The sequence below is a fragment of the Narcine bancroftii genome, chromosome 2 (assembly GCF_036971445.1).
Source record: "Narcine bancroftii isolate sNarBan1 chromosome 2, sNarBan1.hap1, whole genome shotgun sequence".
NCBI classification, from domain to species: domain Eukaryota; kingdom Metazoa; phylum Chordata; class Chondrichthyes; order Torpediniformes; family Narcinidae; genus Narcine; species Narcine bancroftii.
In genome coordinates, this window is record NC_091470.1 from 345,296,860 (window position 1) to 345,317,445 (window position 20,586).

A 20,586-nucleotide genomic window follows, 5' to 3' on the forward strand; every position below is an offset into this window, starting at 1 on the left:
TGAATTGCTTTTAGAAATCATTCTCTTAATGTCTGTTTCAATGGTCTTCCTTAATCACTTTTTTCCACCGCTTTATTACTCTTTGAGTTAGAAAGTTCCAACTGACTATACATACTGATGACTCATACATACGGCTACTCTTCATTGACCACAGCTCAGCCTTCAACACAATTATTCAGTCAGTGCTGGTCAATAAGCTCGAAACCCTAGGCTTCTGTACACCCCCCCACCACCTGCAACTGGATCCTTAACTTCCTCATTGGAATACCACAGTCAGTTCAAATTGGAAACAAAGTCTTCTCACTAATTATCTGCACAGGCAGTCCTCAAGGATGCAATGCCTAGCCCACTGCTCTACTCATTCTATCCCCATGGTTGTGCGGCCAGGCACAATTCAAATGCTATTTATACATTTCCCGATGACACCACAGTTGTCAGCAGAATCAGAGATGGTAATGACCAAGTGTACAGGAGGGAGACAGATCAGCTGGGAGAGTGGTGTCATAACAAAAACCTTGCACTCAACTTTACCAAAACCAATGTGGTGACTGTAGACTTCAGGAAGAAATCAGAACACGAGCCAGTCCACATTGAGGGAGGGGTCAGCAGTGGAGAGGGTCAAGAACTTCAAATTCCTGGGTGTCAACTTTTCTGAAGATCTGCCCTGGAGCCTCTACGTTGATGCAATCATGAAGCAGGCTCGCCAGCGGCTATATTTTGTAAGGAGTTTGATGAGATTCGGTATGTAATCAAAGACTCTCGAAACCTTCTATAGGTGTACCATGGAGAGAATTTGGCTGGTTGCTTCACTGCCTGGTAAGGAGGTACCAACTCTCAAGACAAGAAAAAAAACCTCCAAAGGGTTGTTAACTTGGTCTGCAACATCATGGGCACCATTCTTCACTTCATCAAAGACATCGACATGAGGCAGTGTCTTAAGAAATCAGCCTCTATCCTCAAAGACCCCCACCACACAGGCCATGCCTTTTTCACTCTGCTGCCATCAAGAAAAAGGTGCAAGAGGCTGAAGATGAGCTCTCAGAAGCACAAGGAGAACTTCTTCCCCTCTGCCATCTGATTTCTGAAAGAACAATAAACAGAGACGACCTAACTTTGTTTTATTTTCTTGCACTATTTTTATTTAATTGTGTAAGGTGGTTGATATAAATGTTTGCACTCAGATTCTGCAGCAAAATACCAAATTTCATGACATGTTCATGCCAATAAATTCTGATCCTGATTGCTATGCTTTCCGATTTTTTTCACTCTGTTTGCTAATAGCGTAGTTCCCTGCTCAGAAACCTGCCTGCATGAACCTTGCTAGATCAACAAAGAGTTTGATCGCATCAAACCAAGGCAGTATGGAGCTGTTGATTCATGGCTTCAGCAACCAGAGTTCGATCCTAACCTTCGGTGCTATCTGGGCAGAATTTGCACATGCTCCCTGTTATCACATTAGCTTCCTCCAGATGCTCTGGTTTTTAAAAGGTGTAGTAAGTTAATTGGTCACAATGTGTGGGGGAATCAAATCTGCAGGGAGGTGATAGGAACATGAGGAGATCAGTGTAGGGGCTGCAAAGTTGAAGGGATGAAGAACCTGTTTCTGTGTTGTATGAATCAATATTCCATCACAATATTTTGCTGGTATCTCTTTGTTTCTATAATTTTTTTTAACTGAAATAATTACTACAAACCTATGGCCAATCAATCAGTAGCATTCAGAATTTCTTTTATTCTATTTTCTTCCTTCTCAAATAAAATGCATACAAATGAGTAGAGGCACAGATGGGTTTCATTTTGCATGCCGGGTTAAGTGGATTTTGATTTCCAGGTTTGCTGGAGCATGTAAACCACAATCAGGACTTTCTCTCCCCCTCCTCCCTCTCCCTTTCTCATGTACAGACTGCTCACATCTTAATGCCTGAGGCCAAATATCCCCCCCACCCCCCACCCCCCATCACTCCTTACTTCAGTTAGGAGGCTGGATATATTTCTTCCTGACTTTCGCTGGGATTTTCTTGTGTTTGTGTAACTTTGTGAGTGAAATCTGCAGGGTGCTCAGAGCAGGAATAGTAAGTCACAGAATTTCACACCACACCGACTCCTCACAGAAGCTCTTTGAGATTACAACTGGTCCGGTAAGAGACCTATCTAAAATTGAGTGGCTCCTGACTAAATAATTCTCATTGGCAGAGCAATGCTTCAGTCGTTGTTGATGCCTTGCCGCTCAGCAACTTGCAATCAATCCTGATCTCTGTGTTGGCTATGTGGTGTTTGAAAGCTTTCCTTCCTCCCACACACCAAAAATCCTCTGAATTGGCAAATTACACCCAATGTTGGTACAGGTGAGTTGTAGGGGAATTGTGCCACAAAACAAACTGCTAGAGCAATTCAGTTGGTCCGGCAACACATGTGGAGGGAAATAGTTATCAATGTTTTGTGTTGATATCATGCATCAGGACTGAGCATGTAGAGAAAAGATAGCCAGTTTAAAGAGGTGAGAGGTAGATGTGAGGCTGGTGGTAGGTAGAACCAGGTGAGGAGAGAAATGATGAGCAGATGAAATCAGATGGAGGAGAGGCTTGAGACTAGGTGATGAGAAAGTTGGTGGTGCAGGAGAGAAAACAGAAGGGTGCAAGAAAGTGCCACGGGGAGGGTGGACTTCAAGTAACACATACTCTGTGCGTTCCTTTCTTCTTCCTGGTTTCTCTTCCACCACTCCTTCCTTCACTAAGTTTTATTCCCCCTCCATTTTTATTTCTGCATTTTCAGGGTCAGGGAAATTTGTATGAACTAAAGATGTTTTGTAATCTCACAGTCAAGTAGATTATAAGGTAGCTTTAATTATTGGACTTCACAGGTTTTTGCAATGTAAATAACTTCGATTAAGTTCGAGTAGGTTACCTGCGATTCCATCACAAATTTAAAGAAAACGAATTGCTTTCGATGTTCAAACGACTGAAATGTATCTGAACAAAACTCAGCAGGTCACGCAGCATATAGGAAGTCATGGGTAATCAATATTTCCAGCCTGATGAAGGGCTCAGGCCTGAAACATTGGTTACCCTTTACTTCTACTGGATGCTGCGAGACCTGCTGAGTTTCTCTAGCACTTTCATGCATTGCAGTTAACCCCAACATCTGCAGAAATTTTTGTTTAAAAGCTCCCTTTTTCACTTGAATGGAAGCCCTACCAGTCATCTTTCCTGAACCTAGTCTTAATTCCCCCTGGCATCCATTCTTCTTCCCGCTCTGAACAAAAGTAAAGATGATCCAACTATTGCACAGCCATCTTCAGAGAAGAAATTGATCAAAACATCCTTCTGCCATGTAACTCATTGAAGTAGAAACAAAGTCCTGATGCTCGGATTAATCCTTAAGAGAAGATTACTGAACTGTAATTCTTTTGCTTGGCTTCGCAGATGAAGATTTATGGAGGGGGTAAAAGTCCACGTCAGCTGCAGGCTCGTTTGTTGCTGACAAGTCCGATGCGGGACAGGCAGACACGGTTGCAGCGGCTGCAGGGGAAAATTGGTTGGTTGGGGTTGGGTGTTGGGTTTTTCCTCCTTTGCCTTTTGTCAGTGAGGTGGGCTCTGCGGTCTTCTTCAAAGGAGGTTGCTGCTCGCCAAACTGTGAGGCGCCAAGATGCACGGTTTGAGGCGATATCAGCCCACTGGCGGTGGTCAATGTGGCAGGCACCAAGAGATTTCTTTAGGCAGTCCTTGTACCTTTTCTTTGGTGCACCTCTGTCACGGTGGCCAGTGGAGAGCTCGCCATATAACACGATCTTGGGAAGGCGATGGTCCTCCATTCTGGAGACGTGACCCACCCAGCGCAGCTGGATCTTCAGCAGCGTGGACTCGATGCTGTCGACCTCTGCCATCTCGAGTACTTCGACGTTAGGGATGAAAGCGCTCCAATGGATGTTGAGGATGGAGCGGAGACAACGCTGGTGGAAGCGTTCTAGGAGCCGTAGGTGATGCCGGTAGAGGACCCATGATTCGGAGCCGAACAGGAGTGTGGGTATGACAACGGCTCTGTATACGCTCATCTTTGTGAGGTTTTTCAGTTGGTTGTTTTTCCAGACTCTTTGTGTAGTCTTCCAAAGGCGCTATTTGCCTTGGCGAGTCTGTTGTCTATCTCATTGTCGATCCTTGCATCCGATGAAATGGTGCAGCCGAGATAGGTAAACTGGTTGACCGTTTTGAGTTTTGTGTGCCCGATGGAGATGTAATAACCTTTAAAGGAATGGCGGTGGTGGAGGTCAATCGGAATGAAAAGTATCTTGCAGTCAGTATGTGGAATGGACAACAGCTTTAACGTGGAATTGATACTTCTGTTTCAATCAACTATCATTTGATTTACTTTAAACTTAGCTTTTATCAATTCTGTATGTCAATATGACTTTGCTGGATAAGATTAAACTAGATTTAGTTTACCCGAAGGCTATTGCTTCAGTTATTTTGCACAGATTACCTCAAAAGAACATAAAGTCCTTTATTTGCTGATGTACGTTCACTCGTGGGCTGTAACTATTATTCTATTAATCTGCAAAGCCGGAGATGGTAGAAGGGTACATTTAATTCACAATATCCTACACTTGGAATGAAAATCTGCAAGGACAATTTTATAAATCCTATTTACCTTTAATTACTAGAAGGGAGTACAGTGAAGAAACACACTCCCCATAGTCAATTTATCCCCTTTTGAAATACAGGCTGTTCTTAGCTTTGGAGGGACAAATAATCATTCAAAACAAACGTAACATTATCCTTAGCAATAAATAGTTACTGACAATTATTCTCCAGTTGATCAGAAAAAAAAGTCATATTGAAAACTATTTCATTTCCTCTCCACGGAGAAAAGTAAAACATGATTTACTGCTTTGAGCGAGACAATCACTTGTGTGTCAAAACGTAGCCCCTTCCTTTCACACAGATCCTCGTGCTACAGCCACAAAGTTAGTGATTATGGCTGAGGGAACTCGCTATGATTTATTATGCCCACTTGCTATCGTCTCTGGAGAGACATGGAGGACAGTCTGTAAATGGAGCCAAACATTTTGCAGGAAAAGCATTTTCGACAATCTAACATCAAATGATTTTTATGAGCTATCCATCACTTTATGATGAAGGACATGGTGACTCGCTGCAATTTGATAGCAATTCCTCCCAAAGGGATTAGTGCTCGTTAATTTTATTTTTTGATGTATTGCTTTGCTCAACATCTGGCAGAGCTGTTGCAACTCCTCTCCCGTATTTTGCTAGCCTGAACTTTCTTCTCATTGAGAGATGAAGTCTGGACCAAGGATACAAATACTATGCTTTTAGTCCATTTAACACAAGTTAAAATACGGTGTTCCAGATGTGCCTCCAACTCCAAATGCTGGTGTGAAGAAACTTCAAATACTCAGACCAATGGCCCCAGCAGGAGTACACCTATGCAAGCATGTAATTAGTGAGGTGCAGGGAGATGGTGCGAGTGCTGCTCGTCTCCCTAAAACTTCTTTCCATGATAAATGAGCATGGGTAAAACCTGAGGTAGAAGAGCAATAGAGTGCAACTCCAGCCTCCATCAAGTAAAGCCTGATCATGCCTGGATTTCATTGGGGGCTCGCAAAAGGATTGGAGGAGGTTCGGTATGTCACCAAAGACTTCTAAAAGTGTACCAGGGAGTGCATTCTGACTGGTTACCTCACTGTCTGGAATGGAAGTGCCAACACAGGATAAAAAAAAACCTCCAGAGTGTTGTTAACTTGGCCTGTGACATCGGCGTCACCAGTCTTCACTCCATCAAGGATATCTGCATGAGGCAATGGCTTCAGAAAGCAGCCTCTATCCTCAAGGATCCTAACCACCTCAGCCATGCCCTCCCCCTTCACTCTGCCACCATTGGGAAAAAGGTACAGGAGCTTGAAGATGAGCACTCACCAGCACAAGGACAGCTTCTTCCCCGCTGCCGTCAGATTCCTTACTGAACAATGAACCAAAGACACTGCTTTACATTATATTTTTCTTGCACTATTTATATATATTTTGTAAGGTGGTTTATATAAATGTTTGCTCTGTGATACTGCCGTAAAACAAGTATTTCATGACATGTCCATGACAATAAATTCTGATTCTGAAGTGTTTTGGATGGATTCAGTGATCTGAATTGCCACCAGGAAATAAACAGGGGGCTTTAAAAAAAAAAGCATCAAACTGCCTTTAAAATCTCTTGCAATGATCTTTAACATTCAATGATCCTGCATTCTCAATTCTCTGGAGTAGAAAATTCCAAAGGCTCACAATATACTTAGTGAAGAAATTCCTTTCCTTTATCATTTGAAATAAGCAAACCCTGTTATGAAACAACATCCTGCTGTTCTAGATTTACACAGAAGGGAAACAATAACAAAAAAATGCTAAATACTTACCATCTCAAAACCCTCCATTTTTCTTACATCCATGCGTCTTTCTAAGAGTCCCTTAAATGCGCCTAATATTTCAGCCTCCACATTCATCTCTGGCAAGACATTCCAGATGCCCAGAATTCTCTGTGTAATCAAAATTACTCCTGATGTCTCCCTAAACTTTCCTCCCTTTACTTTGTAGAGATATACCCTAGTATTTGTTACTCCTGCCCTGGGAAAAAGGTGGTGACTATCCACCTTATCTTTGCCTCTCCTTGTGGACCTCTATTAAATCTCCTTTCATCCTTCTTCACTCCAAAGAGAAATGTCCCAGCTCTGCTAACCTTGCCTCATTATACTCATTTTCTAATCCAGGCAACATCCTAGCAAATCTTTTCTGCACCCTCTCCATCGCTTCCACATCCTTCTTATAATGGGGTGACCAGAACGACTCTTGAACTCAATCCCCACATTAATGAAGCACAGGATCACAAAGACCTTCTTAACTATCCCATTAATCGACACAGAAACCTTGAGAGATGCATGGATTTAGACCCAAAGGTCCCTCTGATCATCTACACTGTTAAATATCTGGCCATCAGCCCTGTACTCAGCCTTCTGGTTTGACTTTCCAAACTGCATCATGTCACACTTGGTCAGATTGAATGCCATCTGCCACTTTTCTGCCCAACTCAGCATCTTGCCTTTGACAACTTTCAGATCATCCACAAACTTACTGACCCATCCTTCTGCTTTTTCTTCCAGGCCATTTATAAAAATCATAAAGAGCAGGGGTCCCAGAACTGATTTCTGTGGAACTCCACTAGCCAACGAGAAGAAGCCCAACCTCTCCATCTTTCCTCATAAAACAACCTCTTCGTTCAAGGGTTAAACCTAATGAACCTTCTCTGAACCACCTCCAATGCATCATTCTTGAAATAAAGAGACCATAATTACTCTAGGTGTGGCCTCACATTACCCCTTTTTTCATGCTCAATCCCTGTTGCAGCAAACGACAATTATTAATTTGTCTTTCCAATTATCTGTTACACCTGTATCACAATTTTCAGTTATTTTATGCACAAGGGGAATCAGAATCCTGTGTACCATGTAAAATTATGCAATATTCTACCTTCATATTCTTTCAAGGAAAATGGATAACCTCAAGTTTCTTCATATTATCTCTCTGAGTGGACTTGACAACTGGTGGTAAATTAAGAACACCCCCATCATCTCTGCCCAGGGCTACTCAGAACTAGATTGAAGATTTCCAATTAAACATTCCAGCCTTGCAGGCAGCAAAGTAAAGAAACTTTCATCTCAACAGCTTGAACTAGATTTGTAATCAGGTTCATCATTTGAAAGATTGATGCCCACATTCAAGTATACAGTCTGCTGATAAGCTAAGGCATTTCACAATGAAACGTGCCCTGTAAAAACAGTCTTGTCTATGTCCTTGGAATGATTAATCTTGGATGTGGTTGAGCAGCCTATTGATATCAATCAGCTATATAGGCAGGAGTCTTTGTAACGTTCACCAATGTCATTGATTTTATAAACAATCTTAATAACAATTTTGAAGCGGCCATTTTCTGAAAGTGGCGCCTTTAAAAAAGTGAGTGACTAACAACTAAATATTGGTTCAGGGTTCTCATTCATTCTGGGAGACTGCCGTCTGTATTTAGAACTTTTATTCATAAGTGACAGGAGGCACCATTTTGGTTAGGATTTGGACCTACCCAAACAGTACAGGGCTGTTTGGCTCTCTTGTCTGATTTTACCATTGTGATAGTTAACCCATGACAATAACATCCTTCACTGGCTGATGAATAGCTTTTTTCCTGAATCTTTAATAGAACATAGAACAATACAGCACAGTACAGGCCCTTCAGCCCTCGATGTTGTGCCGGCACATATACACATTTCCTCTCCTGAGCACTTTAGTGCTCAACATTGTTAACAATTAGCAGTTTTTTACCTCCAGATCATTGGCTGAATTACAGACACTCAAGAGACTGCCGAGGTTGGAATCTGAAGGCAAAGCAATGGTCAACATTTTGGTGACATCGCTGCCCCTCTCGACCATTCCTTTGTCTCCACCTCCACTGATGCTGCTTCACCCAGCGGTTTGGTCTTTACTTTCCATAGCTGCTCTGGTTGGATTTGAACATGCGGTGGTTTGGGGGGAGCGTGAGGGGGGAAAGTTCTGGACTGTTAATTAATGTGCTGTCATTGTGTCCCCAACACAGAAATTTTGATCAGGATGTTAAAAAAGGGAGTAAATTTACTGGGCATTGGCTCCCAGTGCCAAATCTTTCCAAATCTGTGCTAAAAAGATCCAGATATTTAGAGTCTGCCTCAGGACCAAAGTGTCTTGGATTCCAGCAGGGTCCCTGCTGATGAACTCAGGAAGTCCTGCCCCTGAAGGCCCTCAGTAGCAATGAATGCTGGCAGAACTCATCCCCCATCTTTCTAGCCGTAAAAGATGTGGGTCATTTCATGGTTATTAAATCTTACAGATATTTAAAAAAAAACTATTAAATTCAAGCAACCATAAAGATATTAACATTTAAAGAAAGAACATTTAAAATGAATGAATTAAAAATCCAAAACAAATGAATATTAAAAAAAAATGGAATCTATACCCACCCCCACTCTCCTGCCCCCCCCTCTCCCTTTTGTCTTCTGTCTACAGGACTGCTATTCCCATTGTGGATTCTGCATCAGGTCTATCGACAAGGCTTCGAGAATCTCACCAAGATAGCACATACCAGTTGATTGTCCCGTGAAGAAAAGAGTGCAGTTAGGACCTCTTTGGGATAAAGGAGGCAACATGTGTGTGGAGGTGGAGGAGGTTCTAAATGAATGCTTTGCTTCAGTATTCACCAGAGAAAAGGACCTTGATCAAGGTGAATGCAGAATTGAACAAGCTTCTGTACTGGACCATGTTGAGATTAGAAAAGAGGAAGTGCCGAATCTTCTTAAAAACATGAAGTCCTTGGGACCAGATGTGATATACCCCAGGTTGCTGTGGGAAGAACAGGGAGAGATAGCTGGGGCAATGGCTATGATCTTTGTATTCTCCTTGGCCACGGGGGAGGTGCCAGAGGATGGAGAATGGCAAATTTGGTTCCCCTTATTTAAAAAAATGTTAATAGGTGGAATCCTGGAGTTATAGACCAGCAAATCTTACGTCAGTGGTGTGCAAACTATTGGAAAGGATTCTTAAGAACAGGATTTATAAGTAGTTGGAGAAGTAGTCTTGTAGATAGAGGAGAAGGCCATGCCTCATGAGCCTAATTGATTTTTTTGAGGAGATCACAAAAGAAATTGATGAAAGTAGGGCAGTAGATGTGGTGTACTGGAAATGGATTTTAGTCAAGCATTTGATGAGGACCCCCATGAGAGACTTTTTCAAAAGTCATAAGGCATGTGATCCATAGAAACTTTGTTGTGTAAATTTTTAAAAATTGGCTAATCTGTAGAAAGCAGAATGTATCAGTGGACAGAAAGTACTAATGTTCTGTCTAGAAGTCACGAGTGGAGTTCCACAGGGATCCGTTCTGGGACCCCAACTCTTTGTGATTTTTAAAATATATTACCTAGATAATGCAAATGTTGGAGGAGTAGTGGAGAGTGTTGAAGGTATTCATAGGTTATAAAAGGATATAGACAAGATGGGCAGATGGAGAAAAGAGGCAGATGGAGCTCAATCTGGATAAGTGCAAAGTGATGCACTTTGAAAGGTCAAACCTGAAGCCTGAATGGGTTTATGGCCAATACGGTTAATGGCCAGGTTATTAACAGGGTGAAGAACAGAGGGACCTTGGGATCCAAATTCATACAACTCTCAAGATTGCTGCTCAGGTTGATAGGATAGTTGGGATCCTGGGCTTCATTAGTAGGATGGGAGGGGTGGGGGGTTGAGTTTGAGTCGACAGGTAGATAGCCAGTGCCTTTTTCCCAAGGCAGGAGTAGCAAACATCAGAGGATGTCTGTACAAAGTGAAGGTTCAGGGGAGATATCAGGGATAGGTTTTTTTTTTACACAGAGAGTTTTAGGAGCCTGGAATGCCTTGCCAGGGATGGAGGTGGAAGCTGAAACATTTGGGAAATTTAAGAGACTCAAGACAGGCATATGGATGAAAGTTTTGAGATAGGAATGGTTTAGTATTATTTTGGTAGGAATGTACAGGTCGGCATAACATCAAGGGCCAAAAGGCCTGTACTGTAATATTCTATGTTCTCTGACACAACATTCAGAATTAATTGTTACATCCTGGACTTCCACATTTGACAAGGAATGTGGGGTTACTTCCAATGACATTACTTTCACTGCCCCCAGATGCATGAAGGACAGGATTCTCCTTGTTCTCACCTATCACTCCACCAGCCTCATATCCAACATATTATCCTCTGTAATTTCTGTCTCCTATAACATGATCCAACTTAGGGACATACCTTGCCCTCTCTTCTCCTTCTGCAAGGACCGCTGCCTCCATGACTCCCTCGTCCACTCACCCCTTCCCACTTGGTACTCACCCTATGACTGTAAGAAGTGCTTCATTGGCACCCACACCTCCTCCTTCACCATCATTCAGGGCCCCAAATAGTCCTTCTATGTGAAGCAACACTTCACTTAAAAATCTGCAGGGGTCATCTATTGCAACTGGTGCTCCCAATGTGGTCTTCACTACATCAAAGAGACCGGAAGCAGAGTAGGAGTGAGCTTCGCTGAACACCTTTGTTCTATCTGCAACAATGGTGGGAATCACCCAGTGGCCAACCATTTCAATTCCTGCACTACCGAAATGAGGCCCCACAAAAATTGGAGGAGCAACACAGAATATGCCGCTCCGCCCAACATTTTATTCGGATGCCTGCCTGCTCTTTGCTCTTACCTTGCTGAAGCTTAGGTCCAAAACGTTGGTTATGTACATAAAGAACGCTGAATAACTTGCTGAGTTTCTGCAGCATTTTCGTGTAAACCACAATCACAGCGCCTGCACTTTCTTGTTTAACTTACTTCCACTGATTTGGAATAGTCGAAAGTTATGGGTCAAGGGATTGGTTTGAAAACATAAAATTACATTGGATGCATACCCCCATATGTTTTTGACTTTAGAAGTACAGTATTGTCTTAAGTGCTTTAAACCATTATTTTTACCAACATCATCATTTCTGCTTCACAGTAATTTCAGATGGAAAGTTGTGCATAAGGCAAGAAACTGGAACAGTTACCTTACTCTGGATATTGTCAGATTGTAGAGGTGGATATGTTGAACAATTTCATCCAAGAGTCGATCCGTCATTGTATCAAAATCAGCAAAAGTGTCACTCTGCAGAAAAAAGTTGATAACAAAACAGTGGCAATGTTATTCTTGTCAAAGGATCAAGATTACTATCTGTCTCAATTCATACAGGTAGCACATACATTTCAAGAATGTAAAGCTGATGGCATTTTCACAAAAGCGAACCTGACATTTCATTTTAACTCCGTGTAAATCAACAAAGCAGAACTCACGATTTTCCATCCCCTGCCCACCATTCTCCATCAGCCTTCACAAGGACTAACCCAAAGGTTAATGTTTCTATTTAATCCCACATACTGTGTGCAATTGCACTCATCCCAATGAGTGGATGTGGTGGCTTCGGAAAGGGTACAGAGAGATTTACCAGGATGGTGCCTGGATTGGAAGGCTGAAGGTGAGCTTGAAGGAGAAGCTGGACTAACTTAGTTTGTTTTCTCTGGAGGCCTTAGAGAAGTTCATAAAATGACTAGAGACACGGGTAAGATCGATGATCAGAATCTTTTTTTTCTCCAGGTGGTGAATGGTACAACGCAATTAAACATTTTCCTTTAACTCTAAATTCCTGTCTTGGGGTGTTGAATATCATAGGCAAGAATTTAAAGTGAAAGGAGAAAGTTTAATGGCAATGTACAGGGCAAGATATTACACACGGAATGGGCTGCTAGGGCCAGTGGTGAAAACAAACAGGATAGTATAATTGAGGAGGCTATTAGACACATGAACATGGAGGGGTAGAAGTGAGACAGTTTAATTTGACAACATGCTCACTGCAGACATCGTGGATCCGTTCCTGTGCTGTACTGTTTGATATTCTAATTGTTGTGTGGTGATTCTAATTGTGAAGCTGATTGTTGACCTCAGGAAATGAAAACCAGAGGTATACAATTCAGTGATCGTTGGGGGATCAGAGGTGCAGAGGGTGAGCAAATTTAGGTTCTTGGGTGTCACTATCTTGGAGGATTTTTTCTGGACCCAACACACCAATGCCATCGTGAAGAAAGCAGGTCAGCGCCTCTACTTCTTTTTTTTTTTTTTTTTTTTTTTTTTTTTTTTTTTTATTTTTCACACCATAAATCACAATAGCCATGATATACACTTTTTCTTTTCCACACATTTACAGTGACTTTTTCTCCCTCCCCCCTCCCTCCTCCCAAGCCACCCCCCCATCCCCCCCCCCCTCTCATCCATTTTAGTTATACAATCTAGGTTGCATTAATTCAGTTAGACAATGTTGTCATTCAACAAAAATACACCAGAAATTCTACTGAGTCCATTCTTTTCTTTTCTTCTCCTTCCATCAACTTAGGTAATGTTTGTTCCCGGTAGGTTTTCGCTATTGTATTTAATGTAAGGCTCCCATACTTGTTCGAATATTTCAATATTATTTCTTAAACTATATGTTATTTTTTTCTAATGGAATACATTTATTCATTTCTATATACCATTGTTGTATTTTCAAATTATCTTCCAATTTCCAGGTTGACATAATACATTTTTTTGCTACGGCTAGGGCTATCTTAACAAATCTTTTTTGTGCATCCTCCAAGTCAATTCCAAATTCTTTATTTTTTATGTTACTTAGGAGAAAGATCTCTGGATTCTTTGGTATATTGTTTTCTGTTATTTTATTTAATATCTGATTGAGATCATCCCAAAATTTTTCTACTCTCTCACATGTCCAGATTGCATGAATTGTTGTTCCCCTTTCTTTTTTACATCGAAAACATCTATCAGATACTGTTGGGTCCCATTTATTTAACTTTTGCGGTGTAATGTATAGTCTGTGTAACCAATTATATTGTATCATACGCAGCCTCGTATTTATTGTATTTCTCATCGTTCCAGAGCATAACTTCTCCCATGTTTCCTTTTTTATCTTTATATTTAAATCTTGTTCCCATTTTTGTTTAGTTTTACCATTTGTTTCCTCATTTTCCTTTTCTTGCAGTTTAATATACATATTTTTTATAAATCTTTTGATTAACATTGTATCTGTAATCACATATTCAAGGTTACTTCCCTCTGGTAAACTCAAGTTGCTTCCTAATTTATCTTTCAAGTAGGATCTCAGTTGGTAATATGCCAGCGCTGTATCTCCCGTTATATTGTACTTATCTCTCATTTGTTCAAAGGATAAGAATCTACTTCCTGAAAAACAATTTTCTATTCTTTTAATCCCTTTTTTTTCCCATTTTCTAAAGGCAAGGTTGTCTATTGTAAAAGGGAGTAGCTTATTTTGCGTCAATATTAGTTTTGGTATTTGGTAATTTATTTTATTTCTTTCTACATGAATCTTCTTCCATATATTGAGGAGATGGTGTAATACTGGAGAAGTTCTATGTTGTACCAATTTTTCGTCCCATTTATATAATATGTGTTCAGGTATCTTTTCCCCTATTTTATCTAATTCTAGTCTCGTCCAGTCTGGTTTTTCCCTTGTTTGATAAAAATCTGATAGGTACCTTAATTGTGCGGCTCTATAATAATTTTTGAAGTTTGGCAATTGTAAGCCTCCTTGTTTATACCATTCTGTTAATTTGTCTAGTGCTATCCTCGGTTTCTCCCCTCTCCATAAAAATCTCCTTATTATTTTCTTTAACTCTTTGAAGAATTTTTCTGTCAGTTGTATTGGCAATGCCTGAAATAAGTATAGTATCCTTGGAAAAATGTTCATTTTAATACAGTTTATCCTTCCTATCAGTGTTAGTGGTAGCTCTTTCCAATGCTCTAAATCGTCCTGTAATTTTTTCATTAGTGGATTGTAATTGAGTTTATATAATTGGCCTAGATTTTTGTTTATTTGCACACCTAGGTATCTTATTGCCTGCGTTTGCCATCTGAATGGGGATTCCTCCTTAAATTTTGAGAAATCCGCGTTATTCATAGGCATTGCTTCACTTTTATTTACGTTTATCTTGTATCCCGACACTTCTCCATATTCCTTCAATTTCTTATATAGTTCTTTTATTGATAGTTCTGGTTCTGTTAAGTACACTATCACATCATCTGCAAACAGACTGATTTTATATTCCCTGTCTTTTATTTTTATTCCTTTTATATTATTATCTCTTCTTATCGATTCTGCTAGTGGTTCTATAGCTAGCGCAAACAATAATGGTGATAGTGGGCATCCCTGCCGCGTTGACCTGCTTAAGTTAAATTGCTTTGATACATGTCCATTTACTGTCACTTTCGCTAACGGTCCCTTATATAATGCTTTAATCCAATTAATATACTTCTCCGGTAAACTGAATTTTTGCAATACTTTGAACAAGTAATTCCATTCTACTCTGTCGAAGGCCTTCTCTGCGTCTAAAGCAACTGCTACTGCCGGTGCTTAATTTCGTTCTACTGCATGAATTAAGTTAATAAATTTACAAATATTGTCTGTTGTGCGTCTTTTTTTGATAAATCCAGTTTGGTCTAAATTTACCATTTTCGGTACCTGTTCTGCTAATCTGTTCGCTAATAGTTTAGCTATTATCTTATAATCTGTGTTTAGCAGAGATATTGGTCTATATGACGCTGGTGAGATTGGATCTTTCCCTTGTTTTAGTATCACTGTAATTATTGCTGTTTTACATGAATCTGGTAAGTTTTGTGTCTCATCAATCTGGTTGATTACATCCAGGAGGGGCGGTATTATTAGGTCTTTAAATGTTTTGTAGAATTCTATTGGGAGTCCATCCTCTCCTGGTGTCTTATTATTTGGTAAATTTTTTATTATCTCTTGTATTTCTACTGTTCCAAATGGTTCTGTTAATTTATTTTGTTCCTCTATTTGTAGTTTTGGTAGTTCAATTTTAGTCAAAAATTCATCTATTTTCCCTTCTTTCCCTTCGTTTTCGGTTCGGTATAATTGTTCATAGAATTCTCTGAAGTTTTCCTTAATTTCTTTTGGATTATATGTAATTTGTTTGTCTTTTTTCCTTGTTGCCAATACCATTTTCTTAGTTTCCTCTGTCTTAAGCTGCCATGCTAGGATTTTGTGTGTTTTTTCCCCTAGTTCATAATATTTCTGTTTTGTCTTCATTATATTCTTCTCCACCTTATATGTTTGTAATGTTTCATATTTTATTTTTTTATCCGCCAATTCTCTTCTTTTGGTTGTATCTTCCTTTATTGCTAATTTTTTTTCTATGTTTATTATTTCCCTTTCCAACTGCTCTGTTTCCTGATTATAGTCCTTCTTCATCTTGGTTGCATAACTTATTATTTGCCCTCTAATGAATGCTTTCATTGCGTCCCATAGTATAAACTTATCTTCCACTGATTCCGTATTTACTTCAAAGTACATTTTTAATTGTTTTTCAATAAATTCTCTAAAATCCTGTCTTTTAAGTAGCATGGGGTTTAATCTCCATCTATACATTCTTGGAGGGATGTCTAGCGCCTCTACTTCCTCAGGAGTTTTGCAGAAGTTTGGTATGCCACCAGAAAGCCTGGCAAATTTCTTCAGTGTGCCGACAAGTTGCAACACAGTCTGGAAAGGGTCACCAATATCGCTGAGCGTGAAGCCCTTTGAAAGGTAGTCAACAGAGCCAAAACCCTCCCCACCATTGAATACATCTACAGGGAATGCTGCCGTCGAAAGGCAGCAGCAATCATCAAAGACCCACAGCACCAAGCACGCACTCTGTTCTCGCTGCTGCCATCAGGGAAGAGGTATAGGTGCCACAAGACTCGCACCACCAGGTTAAGGAACAGCTGCTACCCCTCCACCATCAGACTCCTCAACAACAAACTCAATCAGGGACTAATTTAAGCACTCTTACTTGTGCACTTTATTAATTTTCTTATGTTTATGCTGTACTGCACATTGTTTACATTTGTTAACTGTTTACAGATCTTTTATTTGTTTACATGTTTATGCTGTGTAGTTTCTTTTTTGCATTACCAGTTAGTGGTAATTCTGCCATACCCTGCAGGAAAAAGGAATCTCAGGGTTGTATGTGATGTTGTGTATCTACCCCTGATGATAAATCTGAAGCCTCTAATTCATCACACGTCATCCCATTAAATACTCATTAAAGACCACTCAATCGCTCAAGATTCTTATCTTGCTTAACATATTTTGTGAATCGTTATTCGTTTTGCTTTGATTCTTCCAGAACATCAGGCCTCTTCCATTCAAATGCTCAATGTGTGGGCTGGATCACCAGTTGCTGATCAGATATCAAGTCGGAGGCTTTCCTTTGTTTCGCCATGCCACGCAGAATTTCTCCAGGCTCGATTGCAGGTTGAGGGTGACATTGAGGCTGACCAGTAGACATCAGCTTGGACCAACTCATCCATTGCATTATTATTATTCAGTTCAGTCTGATTTCTCCACAAAGTACATCATGCCTTTCAAATCAGGGGAATATGTGTAAGATGCTGTTCTTAAATGCTTTATAACTGCTGCATAGAGGCAATCTGTGAAAATGTTTTCCTGTATATGAAAAAAAAACATCATTCAGCTGGATGTTGCAGAGCAGTTGGGAAGTGTTAATTGGAGCAGCAGTGGATATCTTGCTGATAATTTGACAGTCATAAATTCTGTCTGTTAACATGATGTGATTTGGTTTCTTTTTTTAGATCGTAAAGGTTTCTGTATTCAACGCCGCTGTGGGAAATGTTATTTTCCATCTGAGAAACACGTTGATCTAGTTATACACCACAATAGTTTAAATTAGCTGATCAATCCATGGACTGTTTTGTGCGCATTGTGTAGATACCCCAGTGTGAGATGAAAAAGGGAGCGAAGTGATGGGAAAGGGCTCCTGAGATGCGACAATGCTAATTCAGCCGAAGGGTTCGAGTCATCGCTGCCACATACTTGGTGGGGGGTGGGGGGGGGGGGCGGGGAAGGACAGGATGCAAGGGAGTAAATTATTCCTAGAAAAAGGAAGCTCACGGCAGAGATAATTGTACGCTGATTGCTATTTTTTGCTATTTAGCAGCTTGGTGCTGCTCTGATGTCAATGCATTTAAAGCTCGTCACAAGGTAAAATTGATTTTATCGACGTATGTCAACAAAATAAGGATAACATGTTGAAACAACAGGAAGAACAGCCAAGTAGGAATTACAGATGACCATGTGTGTGAAATTTCTATGAAAACATGTTCAATGAAGCAAATTGAGATTGATCAAGTTCCAGTTTATTAACATACAATTGTAAAATACTACTGGACAAAACAGTGTTCTTCAGTCCTCAGTGTAAAAACATGCCAACGCATATTAAGACAAAGTACACTTAATTATATGGGATACATATATAAAAATAAATAATAGTAGATAACCAGAGAGGTTGTATGAACAGTTCATCAGTCACACTACCCATGAGAAAAAAACCTGCTGCTCAGCCCTAGAGGTTCTGGCTGTTACTTCTTTATCTCTATACTGACTGGAATGATTTTTTTATTGATTTTTGAATGATCTTTAATGATTTTTCCAGCCCTCTTAGGATAACGATTCTGGTAGATCATTCTAATGGGTGGGAGGGAGACCCCAGAGATCCTCTCTGCTACCCTTATTTTCTTGTGGATTGGCCTCCAATTCAATGCTCTGCATCAACCATGCTGCTCTGTGATGCAGCCAGCCAGGACGCTCTTGATAGAACTCCAGTAGAAAGTTGACAGTGTGGTAGTCTTGCCCGCCTCAGTCTTCTCGGGAAGTGCAGTCGCTGTTGCACATTCCTGACATGTGAGGAGATGTTGTGTGTCCAGGATAGGTCACTACTTCAGTGGATTACAAGGAACTTGGTGCTCTCTACTCCCTCCACATAATTATTGATATATAGTGGAGGGAGGTTGTCCCTAATCATCCTGAAATCCACAGTCATCTCCTTTGACTTATCCACATTGAGACTCAAGTTGTTATTTCCGTACCATAACATGAGATTTTCCACCTTTTCTCTGTAGTGTGACTCATCATTGTTGCTGATGAGGCCAACTACTGTCGTGTAATCCGCAAACGATTACTCCACGGGAGCTGGATTTGGTGTTACAGCCGTCGGTCAGCAGTGTGAATAGGAGTGGGCTGAGCACACAGCCCTGAGGTGTGCCAGTGCTGAATGTGAGGGCCCTCAGCATTCTGCTACCAACCCGGACAGACTGTGGTCTTTCTGTTTGGAAGTCTAGAATCCAGTTACAGAGAGGGGTGTTGAGTCCCAGTGGGGATAGCTTCTCCACCAACCTCTGGAGAATGATCATATCAAACGTCGAGCTGAAGTCAATGAATGGCAGCCAAGTGTACAAAGTGTCGTTCTGCAGGTGGGTCAGGATGGAGCGGAGGGAGGTTATTGCATCATCGGTGGAGCGCTTCTGTCTGTAGGTGAATTCAAGTGTCTCTGCAAGGTGCACTTTAATGCATTCCATTACCAGACATTCAAAGCATTTCATAATGGTGGAGGTCAGTGCCACAGCGTGACAGTCATTATGGTCTGTTACTATCACCCTGTTTGGTACCGGGAAAATGGAAGCTGTCTTGAAATGAATGGGACAATAGACTGTTGAAGATGTTTGTAAGAATCTCTGTCAGTTGGTCTGCTCAGTCTCTCAGTACCCGACCAGATAGGTTGTCTGTGGTGTTCATCAAATTCATTGCAAGTTCTCCTGTCCTAATGATGAACAAGCATGCGAGTTGTCCAACAGTGAGCAACACATGTCTGGCTGATGTTCTTAGAAGGAACAGTCAAATCATGTGCAAGGAGATGACATAACTAAAATTGGAGATGCAACACAGGTTGATAGCATAGTTAAGAAGGCCCATGAGACTCTGGGCTTCATTAATGGGGGATTGAGTTCAGGAGTAGAGAGGCCATAGTAAAACCACACTAAGCTGGAGAAACTCAGGTCATGCAGTGTCCTTTATATAGCAAAGGTAGAAATACATAACTGACACTTCAGGCTTGAGTACTTCATCAAGGTATGGGAAAATGTTGGTAGGCGTCCAAATAGAAGAGTCCGTGGGGGGAGAGGGGGAAGGAGTGGTCACAAAGCAGGAGGTGATAGGTGGAGAAGGGAGGAGGGGACACCAGTGATCAAGGGGAGAAGGGTTGGCTCGGTGAAGGGTGGGAGGATAATTGGAATGGGGAAGGGAATGGGGAAGGGAATGAGAGAAGAGGAGAGCAGGTTAGCAGAAACCGGAAAAGTTGGATAATGCCATCTGGCTGGAGAGCGCCCAGATAGAAAATCAGGTGTTGTTCCTCCAATTTGCGGGTGGTCTTGATGGGATAGTACATAAGGCCATGAACAGACATATGACTGTAGGATTGTGGTTGGCTACTGGGAGGTCGCTTACTGTTATGAATGAAGCAAAAGTCCTGTTTGTGTCCCCGGTCCGAGGTGAGAGGGGAGGTTGGGTGCAAGTGTGGCACCTCCTGCAGCCTCAGGGAAAGGTGTTGGGGAGTGGTGATTGGTGGGGAGGGGTGTATGAGGGAGTCATGGAGGGAGTAGTCCCTACCAAAGGCAGAGAGAGAAGGAGAGGGGAAGATGTGTCTGGTGATGGGATCCTGTTGTAAGTGCCAGAAATTCCAGAGTACAATGTGTTGGATAGTAGGTGAGGATGAGGAGGGTTTTATGTTTTGGAAATGGAGAAGTTACAGGTAAGGGCTGATTTGACAATGGTGGAAGGGAAGCCACGTTTGTGGAAGAAGGCAGACATTTTGGAAGATCTGTTCTGGAAGACCTCATCTTTGGAATAGATGTGTCAGAGACAGAGAAATTGAGAGAAGGGGATAGAATCCTTGCAGGGGGCAGGATGTGAGGAAGTGTAGTCAAGGTAGTTGTGGGAGTTAGTGGGCTTGAAATATATGTCAGTGGAAAGCTTGTCTCCTGAGATGGAGAAAGTGAGATCCAGGAAGGGAAGAGTGTTGACGGAGATGGATCAGGTGAGTTT

The 20,586-nt window shown here is 41.2% G+C and overlaps 1 protein-coding gene and 1 long non-coding RNA gene across 4 annotated transcripts in view; one reads left to right on the forward strand and one right to left on the reverse strand.

The window, feature by feature from the left end:
* Positions 1-20,586, forward strand: part of LOC138755740 (uncharacterized) — a 116,678-nt gene that overhangs the window by 92,277 nt on the left and 3,815 nt on the right. Inside the window, exon 6 of one of the 3 annotated variants that reach the window (XR_011352520.1) lies at positions 9,090-9,297. The exons of the other annotated variants lie outside the window; for them this stretch is intronic. This is a non-coding gene — a long non-coding RNA (uncharacterized lncRNA). Of the gene's footprint in view, positions 1-9,089; positions 9,298-20,586 lie in introns of those variants that run through there. 3 annotated transcript variants of the gene reach the window in all.
* Positions 1-20,586, reverse strand: part of fam135b (family with sequence similarity 135 member B) — a 409,679-nt gene that overhangs the window by 35,596 nt on the left and 353,497 nt on the right. The window contains exon 17 of the mRNA XM_069922246.1: positions 11,635-11,732. Coding sequence (XP_069778347.1) covers positions 11,635-11,732 — 98 coding nt within the window. The remainder of the gene's footprint in view (positions 1-11,634; positions 11,733-20,586) is intronic.